The following is an 11,427-nucleotide window of genomic DNA, read 5'->3' on the forward strand; positions in this document are numbered from 1 at the left end:
GAGCATGTGTGCGCAAAAGCAAGGCACTGCCTTACTTTTGGCAGAGAGTGTACCAGAGGCAAAGCTCCTGATATCGGAGCCGCTGATGTTCGCAGTTCGCAACTTGAAAATTTTGGATGTACAGGGTGTCACAAAATTATATGTCGCGGACACCATAGCGCGTTTCTACACCCCCGATCTAGTCGAAAATGACATAAGAAACTCCCCGAAAAATTGACCTTGAACGTGAAAAACAAGGTAAAAAAACAAATTTTTTTAAATCGTGTTCTACTGATGGTTATGAGGACCAACTTTGTGAGAAGATCCATAGGTCGCAACTCAACTTCAAAAATGATGTTGAAGTTCATATAATTTTTGAAACAGCTCTGTTCATAATATTCTTTCATTTCATAGTTATAGTTCATAGCAATAATTACTGCTACCATATATGGTCTAAGCTCTGTCCTTTACATTAGCCTTATGCTAATGAAAGAGGATGAAGAGACCAGAAGAGACTGCGTCCAAGGAATTGGCATCGTTGCAAAGCGCGGCAATATTTGAACCATAATATGACAGAAAAGGGGCTTTAATTTCGATTTCGAGTATGTTATCGTAATTATATTTCACGAGGCGCATTCGTCTAGTTTTAATTCTAGTGTTAAAAAATTGTTATTGAAATATTATTTTAATGAACACCAATGACGCCTCTTGCGGCGAATCCTTGAAGCTCTGTTCAGGGGTCCGTACAGCGCCAATATACATAGCGGCAAATCACTGAAACTGCTAGACAAATATTACCGACAGAAGGGGCCGGTAAGTACTTGGAATGGTTAAAACTCTGTTTCTACTGAATAACAATACATCAATGTTTCTCCGTCCATGTAATAGACACTGCGGTTTGGCTTGTGCGAAACCTACGGATCTGTTTTCCTGTTTGAAACAAATTAATTCTAGAATGTCAGTCTTCGAAAAGGTTTCTCGATGAATCCGGTAGATGTCGTTAGCTGTGTCTTTTCGCGTGACTCCGCCCTTGTAGCGCGCCGCGCGCGCCGTAATTCTCAACGCAGCAGAGCAGAGTTTAGTTTAGTCGGGTATCGGGCTCGAGTGGTTCGGGTTATTCGTCGGGTCAGTCTCTGTCCTTTTTCGTGGTTACGAGCTGGCACGGTCGGACGTCGCCGTGCCACCGCGGTCCATCAATGAATAATCGGACCGTTTCTAGCGCGCTGAGAACCACTGACGTCCCGTATAATTCATGCCAAGGCGGAGCAGTGCGCTCCGTAGGTGTGTGATGTGGTTCAATTCGGAGACTTCCTCGACCGTAGCTCGGGGATATTCGGGGATCGTACGCGGAGTATATGCCGGAAATAATGGTGGTAACGGCTCGTTAAAAGCACGGGCAACGCGTTCACGATCGTAACGACGACCGGGAAGGTGGTGCCGGTGAACGAGTCAGTGTTGTTCGGTGATCAATGAACTCTGCGTTGCTGTATGTTTGGGGCGTGCTGCCACTGTTACCTATTAGCCGGCAGACGTACGTATCCGAGAATGTATACCACGTATGTGCGTCGACTCCTTCCTGTCGTGTCGTAATGCCGTTCGTATCGCGATTCCTTCTTTTTCGAAGAACATTCACTGCCCCGCCTTGTTCTGCCTCCATCCTTCTCTCTCTCCCTCTCTCTCTCGCTCTCTATCTCTCTCTCCCCTCTTCTCTCCGGTTCGTTCCTCGGTACACGCAATGGTTCCCCGCACGTCTCTCTACGGTGTCATTATTTCCCCGAAACGACATCGCGACGTACCGTTCCGTTTATTTTCTTCTTGGTCCGTGTTGGAAAGCTCGGCGAGGCAGAGCTAACGAGGCGGACGGTTAACGGTACACCGCTATCGTGTGTGCACTCTCGGGATCTCGAGATCGTTCATTGATCGACAAATCAACACTCGGAGAGCCGTTCCAACCGCGGCCAATCTCTTGATGCACACCCCATTAACGCTATTCGATCGGCAGCAGCGTAATCGGTGTAATCGTCGGTTGACGTGCCATCGTAGACGTCGGGTATCTTCCTCGCTTTGCGGCACTACGCCCGGTGGACCGTGCGAATCGGTATACGATAGTAACGTGTATACCGCATGTTACACGGTCCAACATTACCGAACGATGTAAACAAATGCGTGCGATAATGCTCTCTTTTTTCCTCTCTCTATCTCTCTCTTTCTCGTTCCCGTCGGCGCGCCGCTCGCGATAAATTCGTTCGATTAATTGTCGTTTACGTAATCCTTGCCATTGACTTAGTTGCCGTATCCGTCGGACTCATATCGCCTCCGCTTATTATCCTTGGTGGTTTCTCCTCTGCCGCAACGGACGATGTGCAGCCGTACGTGCGATGTGTCGCGCAGTGTACAACTGCGTAGATGCGTGTCAACCCGTTGATGACACTTTCGGTCTTTTTTATTTTTTCATCTGGTTTTTCGTCCTCGGAGTTCGGTCCGTTGGAAAGTTCGTTCCAGTTTTCGAGGCGCAGTTACAGTTCGCTTGGAACGTTAAGCGAATTTTTGAGCAGCGCGGATGCTGCGCGAGGCCACCAGGTTCAAGAGTAATTAGATATTAAAATGAACGTGTCGAAGTGGGACACCGGGGCGTTAATGGGTTAATTTTTTAGACTGCTCCTCGTGGCGGTCGTCTCCGACGTGGTGTCCGACGGACGTTTGAAAAACTTCACCTGTTAACCGGCGAATTGGTCGATCGCGAATTGTAAATTAGAATTAATGGGGTGATGATTTTACTGCAGTAAACTCGACGTAGTTCGATGTAGTTTCGCGATTCTGTATAGTAGATATTATCACGTAATTAAATGACCGCGTATATATTAAATGAAATTATTCGAATCTAGAAACACATTTCTATTTAATACAATTTTTGTTAATTGCATGTACTCTATGTTCTGTTGCAGATGACTACGTAATAGGAAATTCTACACTAAATTTTCACTAGGAATATAAAGCTGAGCAGCCATTCTACGGTCGAAGTTAGATGTCTAAAAATGAATGATATAGAAAGTATAAGCATGAAGGGCAGCGGAGGTTCCAAGATGCCTCATAGTCATTCGACTCCGGCGGGTGTGGATGGGGGTAGTAGAACTCCTCCCACAACACCTAGAAAGGCTGGAAAAATGCTTGCTGTTCGTGTACAAATGTTGGACGACACGATTACGATGTTTCAAGTTCAGGTAACACCCCATGCCCGTCACTTTTCAGTCGAGCAGAGAATTATCAACGCTTTGTACCTCTGGGACCGTTTAAAATGTCCTTAAATGGTTGTTAATGTTGAACAAGTGCCTTAATACGTCGGCTTAATGCTATAATGGCGAGTCATTGAGTATGTACCTTCACAATGGCATGTCTAATGGACACAGATGAATACAACGCGTTGTGTCTTACTTTAAATCAATGTACGAATAATCAAGATTTTTCTGAGCCATCGGTGTCCCATATAACAGCTCTTCTTTTGTTGAAAAGTTGATGAAATGTCTGCGCTTGCTCCGACAAATTTGTCAGGCAGACATGGAATCGTTCCAAATAGCATATCAGGGTCATTTAGCGAATAGAGGTCAAGGGTCATTGTCCACAGAATCTCCTGAATAGTATCTCTGAGATCGTGATTGCGATTATTATATTATATATAATCACTTGGAGCAACGAGAAATAATTAAAAGAATGAAAAAAGATTAGATATCATAGATTTTATAGGTGCATTATTTTACGCATTGTTTAAATAATTACTGCACGACGCGTCCGACTTACACGGCGAAGCCCGTTCGGTGTGTAGCGTGCATGAGCATAACACTTTTAAATGAACTATTGGAGCACATAATTGGTTCTACCATATTGCACGAAGTGCACATATTGACGTATTGATTATTCATAAGACTTTACTTACAGCATCTGAAACATATTCTCCCCGGCCTTATACGGTACTTTAATACATAAACGAGCGTACGCGGAAAAAGATGCTTTTATGTGGATGAAGTCGATAAATAATTCGTAGGATTACTTACTCTCTGTGCTTTCACGAATGCGTCTTTTTCATTTCAGGCGAAAGCGCTAGGCAGGGTATTGTTCGATCAAGTCTGCAAACAGTTACATCTTCTGGAGGCTGACTATTTCGGATTGGAGTATCAGGAACCTAATGGAACTAAAGTAAGCCTTCGACGAGCACGCACACGAACCGTTATATCCGATTTGAATCCTGATAACTGACTTGTTTAAATTGCAGTACTGGTTGGATCTGGAGAAGCCCGTTTGCAGACAAGTCGGATTGTCGTTAATAGATCCTCTTTTGAAATTTTGCGTCAAATTTTATACACCGGACCCGGCACAGCTCGAGGAGGAGTTCACGAGATATTTATTTTGCCTTCAAATCAAGCGAGACTTGGCCCAAGGTTTGCTGCAGTGCAACGACAACACGGCAGCCTTGATGGCTAGCTATATTGTTCAGGGTGAGTTGGCCGCGACATTCAGGGATCACGCCACCTTGAAATTTTTGAAAAATTCTAGAATCAAAGCCTAGTACTAATTCTTTAAAAAGAGCAACGCCTAATCGATCGATCATTTCAGCGGAATGCGGAGATTACGTAATAGAGGATTACCCGGATCACACTTACCTGTCGACATACAAATTCGTACCTCACCAGGATCAGGAACTGGAGCGCCGCATCATGGAGAACCACAAGAAACACGCGTAAGATGCACACCGATTAGTTCCGTTCGACAGTTGGTAGTCGGTCTCATGGATCGAGTTCATTGAAACCTTGTATTGTTCGAATAGAGGCCAATCGCCAGCGGAAGCTGACCTGAATCTCTTGGAGACGGCACGTCGTTGCGAGCTGTACGGAATGAAAATGCACCCGGCGAAGGTGAGTAATCGCTGGCTTCTAAAGGCGCGAATACACTAGCAGAAGCAACTTGCGACATTTTCTTGTGAGAGCAACTTGCAGAAAAATGTGTACACTCTCTCTCTTGCTTGCAAGTGATGTATTATATTCAATCTATTAAAGTTATTACAGTAAGAATGAATTTTCTCGGGAGCAGTTTGAGACCATACTCTTTTCATTCTAGGACCACGAGGGTGTGTCCTTGAATTTGGCGGTGGCGCACATGGGGATCTTGGTCTACCAGCACTTCTCGAAAATTAACACGTTCAGCTGGGCGAAGATTCGGAAGATCAGTTTCAAGAGGAAGCGGTTTCTAATCAAACTCCACCCCGAGGGATATGTGAGTGCACCGTGTGGTCCCTCGAAACACGCGTTCGAAAAGTTCCCGGGCTTTGGAACCTTGTCTAGTCATATTAGGTTTGAACTTACTAAAATGAGAGCATGAGAAGCTCACTAAATAGTTGCCTACCTTCCTGACTCGACGAAATTTTATACAATTAATATCGTATGCTCACGCTGGGCGGGTCCACTCGGTGAAGCGATCACGGCTCTGATACTTCCGAGAAAATTGAGGCCGAGCACTTTTCGAATGCACCGTGTATATGCAGTGCAGATGTGAATTGAAACCCGATCGATCACCCTCGACTTTGCAGGGTTACTACAAGGACACGGTCGAGTTCTTCTTTGAGGGTCGCAACGAGTGCAAGAACTTCTGGAAAAAATGCGTGGAGAACCACGGGTTCTTCCGTTGTTCCGTGGTGAAGCGAGTCGTGCGACAAAAGACGCGGGTGCTCAGCCGTGGTTCCTCGTTTAGGTATGTCAGCTTTGCTAAACCGGAAGTAACCGGGAATCGGTGGAACGATTTATCGTAGCTTATATACCTAAACGCTAGAACTACCGTTTCCTCCTAACGTCGCAAACGTAGAAATTACAGTAATGCGACGTTACGGAGGAGATACTGAGCTTTCCATTCTATTCAGACAAAATTCCAGTCGCTCGGACTGCTCTCGGTGTTTCTAGCGTTAAGCGATAGAATCGCACGGATTAATCCGACGAATTGAATTTTGGCCACCAGGTATAGCGGCAAAACCCAGAAGCAGATCGTCGAGTTCGTGCGCGACAATTACGTGAAGAGGCAAACGTTTCAGAGGTGAGTAGCAGCGGCGCACGATGGGATTATGCAGCGTTGACTCGAGGATCAGAACGAGAGCCTCTTCGGCATACTATACTAGTAAATGCGTAGAGCGTTAGTGCATGCGTACCGTTAATGTACTGTCCCCTCCCCCCCTTTTTAACGCTGGTGTTCATATATCTATATATCTCGTTCGGACACGTGTACACGTAGACTTTTCTCTGGTAAACGAGCGCAGCACCGAGATCTCTTTGCGTGGTTAAGACGGGAGGTGGCACGGTCTTGCTTTAGCCGGGACATTCATTTTTTTATTTCGTTCGTCGTTGCTCCAACATATTTCCGTAGTGTCTCAAGCGTGTCTTCTTTCTTATTTCTTCTTTTTTTTCCATTTTCTCTCACTCTGTCTCTCTCTCTCTTTCTCACACACTCTTTCTCTATCTCTCGCTCCCTCTCTTCATCTTTCACTCTTTCTCTCTTTGTCTCTCTGTACGTACTAGTCTTCTTATACTTGACCGTTTGTCAGTGTTGCCTGCTCGGACAGGGGTGGCGGGGAGTCAGGCTCACCATCAGGCACGATAACCCGAATGATCAATGTGTTACCCTCTTTCTCGATAGCGTGGTCACTAATTCTCGTCATTGTTATAACACACACCAGACCAGACTCTACCACACGTACACGCATCAACACGCGTATCATGCGCCTACCTCTAATTCTAACGACACACGCATATACATACACACGCCAATCACACGCATACTGTGCGAACCACCATGTTTCACTGTTCCCGGCAGCTGTATTTTGTTTCTTTTCTGTTCGTTTTCTCTATCACCATCGGAAGATATATAAATATATTATACATAGATTATCCATGTATACATATATATGATATAATACATATATATACATATATATGTATACAAATATAGCGGTAGACTGTTCTCCACGATAGCGACTAGATCGATTACTCTTTCCTCACGATAATCTCGTCCTTGTACATAAAATACAGTTGACGGATTCGCGCGATCCACTCGCTTGAGTCACAGTTTCCGATCGCGAGAAAGTATTTGTACGCTCTCCTGTTCATGCGAGACACCGCATCGATGGCGATTTTGTTGGCGCCTCGGTGCTCAAAGAAACGCTCTTTTAGAAACGTCGATTGCTAGCATCTCGCAAACGCGAATCTCTATGGAACTCTTCGATTTCGTAGACTACTCTATGAAAACTGGAACAAGGACGTAATTTCTCTTTCTTGAACCGGAAACTCTTTTATCGTGGCGAAAATAAAATTAAAATACTGTCGACGCTTTATTCGCTGGCAACTATTCAAAATACTTAGTTTCATTCGAGTTTCATTCTCAGTTTTCAATGCATTGTTCAATGATCATAGCATAGAGTTCCGGTAGCTAATTTTTTTATTGACATAACGAGTAGAATAAGATTAATATTAGCAATTAACTACCTTCGAACAGCGTAAGTAATTGGATAATAATTAGAGGTGAGGCTAGTGTGAACAATTGATAAGCGTATATGATCATATCTAACCTTTTGCACTCGGAACTATTTTAACTCCAAACATTTCGATCGAACAAAATAATCGCAATAAAATTGAGTGTACAAATACTTTTATAGAAAAATTTGTTCTAGATGCAGATCGCGTTCAAACCGAGATACAAAACGGCGAGCTAACGATGTCTCGTGTCAAAGAAAATGTATCCTCCGTGCAAAAGACAGTTTCCGGGCCGCGACTGGTCGACGTTTGATCATCCGAGCCGCATACGATCTGCATATTTATCGTTTTGAGGGCGTGATCGATCCCGCGGAGAAGCATCGACACTTTTTTCCTTCTTTTTTCGCTTATTCTCCACCGCGACACTTCGCGGAGATCGAAGACACAGAGGACATGTCGCGAACACGTCGAGCGATAGTGAGACTTTCGACCCCTTGCCTCGATTCCAAATTTCGAAACCCAATTTTGGAAGCTAAATTCAAAATTGAAATTCAATGACTCGTTGGACGTTCGTGCGTTTAAAACCTATTGGAAATTCTTCAAAAATTAACAGAGCGCAAAGTTTAGTTATGATGCACCGTTTAGGTCAATTTGAAAAGGAGATTGCAACCTTTTCTGCTTTCAGGAATTAATTTAATATCAACAGTTCGTGTGTACTGTGCGCAAGCTTAAAATTGAGCCTTTTTAATTAAATTTTGCAAAGTGTAAAGCATAAATTTTCTAAACAGTGCACAGGAGTTAACATAGTTGGAATTCGAGGTGAATTTGCACGAACGTTCACGGTCTATCGCCGAGGTCGTGCGCGAGTTTTCTTTTTCGTTAGTCGAATCGTTAGCGGCGAGAGGCTGCTTTGAAAGAGATCGCAGTGCAAGGGGTCAAAAGAGAGCGAACCCTTGAAACCAGGGCTTGAAAACTGTTATAATATCGATTTCTGTTCTTCAAACGGTTCCGAAGAACCTTCGCCCCGAATAACTGTCACGGACAACCGCAATTCTCAACTCTCATTACAATTTTCGGCTCGGAAACGATTCATTACCATAATCGATATCGCTAATTGCTACATATTTTTCATACTCGTACACGCTAATACATTCTGGACAGGAAGTTAACAAACAGAAGTTTCCGATTTCCTGTTCTCAATTTTTACTTTGTTCTATACTGCACTTGATTATATATTTTAAGTCATATATTTTCCTGTGCTTTTTTTCTATGTTTAACTCTTTGCATTCGACTGTCTCCTCTGAGGCACCACCAAAAATTATTATGCCATAATTTAAAACAATACGTTATTACAGCAATTCACAGACTTTGTGTTTAATCGTTTTCGTACCGTCTTCGATGTCCGACTTCATTGACGAGGCATCAATTTAAATACCACAAAAGTAAAAGGAATCGTTTCTGAAGCGAGGCGGAGACGGTACAGTTGGAAATCTCGGTTCTTCGGCACAGTTGTTCGGGATAAAGGTACTTTGGAGCTGATTCGATCAGGACCTTTATCTAACAGTTTGAAAGAGTTATTTCCGGAACCGTTTCAAGCACTGGTTGAAACCAGAGATGGGCATTATTCGAATTGTTCCGAATAAATATTTATCTAAAATAATTATTCGAATAAATTCTCTTCAGTGAAATATGTTATTCGGAGAATAATTATTCATTATTCGTAACAAGTTCTGTCTGTTTAATTGAATGATTCATCATTTTATTCAAACATTTTATTCGAATATCGACTGCAAAATTATTCGGATAATTGTTTATTACTTTTGATTTTACTCAGATTTAATGATCTACTAAAATCTACTATAATAAGGCCAATACGAAATCAATTCTTCGTTGAATAAATTTTTATCCGAATAAATTATTTTTTGATGGAATATTCATTCGATAGTGACGAATAAAACTTGTGATTCGTTACTTTTATTCGTTATTCGAATAAAATTTTGCCCAACACTGGTTGAAACGATATAACGGCGTTGCCACGATGATCGATCCAACGCTACCATCTTGAGCGAGCGCGCGCGCGCGGGGTATGGTGGGTAGATCGGCGTAGACGAGGGGATAAGAACAACAGACACGAAACAAAAATGACATATAAGAAGAAGGGGAATGAAAAGAAAAGGGGAAAAAAGAAAAGGAAAAGAAAAGAAACAGAGAATCACGTATAAGTTAGTGTTCTGGACAGGCTTGGCATTTAGTAGCCTAAGTCTGATGTTGAACTTGACTCTCTCTTGCTCGCAGGTCCAATTCGTTCCGGCAGACTAGCGGTGGTAGGGCATTGCAGGGCTTGGAGGGGGGAGGCTATCGTGGGGCCACTCCAAGCAGCTCCCTTATGGGCAGCTCCAGCATCTCTGCCCACCCCCTCCTGCCCCTCGGCGATCCTGGTATGTACACCATGACCGACACCAACCTCCACGAGAGACAATAAGAACAAATCTAAGAAAAAGACGGAAAACAAAAGAGAAAACTACGGAAGAAACGCTTTCTTCTTTTATATTTTGGTTCACACCCTCGCTGTTTTCTCCGCCTCTTTCTCTCTCTCTCTCTCTCTCTCTCTCTCTCTCTCTCTCTCTCTCTCTCTCTCTATCTCTCACACACACACACTCTCACCCTCTATCTCTTTGTCTTTCTCTTGTCGAGAAGAGTACACTGTCGGGCGAGGGCGGTTCTGCAACGGAACTGGGCGCTGGCCACGCCCACTTTGCTCCGGACCGCCCACCGGGGCAAATGGTCCCTCGGAAACAGGAGACGATAGAGAACGATATTTATTTTGTGCTTTCTATGCGTGCATTGCTCCTCCAGTAGGCGTGGCAGTGCCTCACTAGTCGGACTCCGCCCACACTTGCTCCACAGACTTCTCGATTTGCATAGTTTGTGAATTGTTAACCGTATTTGCGTAGCTGTTTTTTTCGTACGAATTTCTTTGACAACGGCTGTGCGTTTAAAGCTTAAAGAACAGTATCCTTTCGTTTCGAGATTCACGGTGTTGTTGTAAAAGCAGTTTTGAAAAGATGCATGGCTAGAGTACGTAAAGTTTTGTCTTCGACGATCGAGACCCTATGGATTTTTATTCTCTTTATTTTTTTTCAAGTTGCTTACAGATTTTGCCCACAGTGTACTCTAGTCGTCGGTTTCTCTCAGTTGGTTACTACCACCCAATTCCCTACTCTTTCTCTTTCTCTCTTTCATCCCGTGCCTTCCAATCTTCTGCCGATCCCGCTCTCACTCTCCTCGCTATCTCTTGTCTCTTTCTCTGTTTCTCTTTCTGTCTCTCTTTCTCTTTAGCGTTATACTTTCTCGTTTTTTCCCTACGTATCGTACACGAAGCAGCAGTAATCTATATATCGTAAGCGTAGTGAGTAGCTTAGAGCGTATCACGAACTTAGAAAACGCTTGTTCGAAACGATCGATTGACCCTCCGAAGGCGGCTGCTTTTTAAAGATTTCGTTGCGGCCGACGATGTCTCGGCTCGTGAGTTTTCTTCGTACATGTTCACACACAGAACGCTACTTCTTTTTGTGCTAACGATGCAGATGCTCCAACATTCTTCCTTAGCCTCGAAGGCTAAAGACGATGAATATTTGAGGATATACGAGACCTTCGAGCCAGACAGATCTCGCGCTTTACAATTAACAAATGATGAACTTTATAAATACGAAATCTTTGAAGGGCTGGGTCAAAACTGTCTCTCTCCCCCGACTCTGTTCCTCTTGGTTCGACAAAGACTTCCCCGGTTTACGACTCGCAATGAACATCATTCGAACGTGATAGTTCAAGTCAGACATGCTGATAAGGTGGCCCGCGAAGAAATAAAAGTCTATGTTGTTTCTATGTCTTGACCGCTCTATCAGCATGCCTGGTTTAAATCATTCGTCAATGTATCAGAAAC

The 11,427-nt window shown here is 43.7% G+C and overlaps 1 protein-coding gene across 15 annotated transcripts in view; it reads left to right on the top strand.

Moving 5' to 3' along the window:
- The first annotated feature begins 1,038 nt into the window (after positions 1-1,038).
- The window catches only part of LOC143214373 (FERM, ARHGEF and pleckstrin domain-containing protein 2), a 39,613-nt gene continuing 29,224 nt past the window's right edge, over positions 1,039-11,427 (top strand). For 4 of the 15 annotated variants that reach the window (XM_076435353.1, XM_076435352.1, XM_076435351.1 and 1 more), the window contains exons 1-9: positions 1,048-1,510; positions 2,925-3,200; positions 4,066-4,170; positions 4,247-4,469; positions 4,588-4,711; positions 4,799-4,886; positions 5,089-5,244; positions 5,558-5,718; positions 5,980-6,054. In XM_076435353.1, coding sequence (XP_076291468.1) covers positions 3,015-3,200; positions 4,066-4,170; positions 4,247-4,469; positions 4,588-4,711; positions 4,799-4,886; positions 5,089-5,244; positions 5,558-5,718; positions 5,980-6,054 — 1,118 coding nt within the window. In that variant the 5' untranslated portion in view covers positions 1,048-1,510; positions 2,925-3,014. Of the gene's footprint in view, positions 1,511-1,877; positions 2,134-2,163; positions 2,568-2,924; positions 3,201-4,065; positions 4,171-4,246; positions 4,470-4,587; positions 4,712-4,798; positions 4,887-5,088; positions 5,245-5,557; positions 5,719-5,979; positions 6,055-9,779; positions 9,923-11,427 lie in introns of those variants that run through there. The other 11 variants (XM_076435348.1, XM_076435349.1, XM_076435350.1 and 8 more) reach the window with 8 other exon arrangements.

This window comes from Lasioglossum baleicum, chromosome 12, assembly GCF_051020765.1.
Source record: "Lasioglossum baleicum chromosome 12, iyLasBale1, whole genome shotgun sequence".
NCBI lineage: Eukaryota > Metazoa > Arthropoda > Insecta > Hymenoptera > Halictidae > Lasioglossum > Lasioglossum baleicum.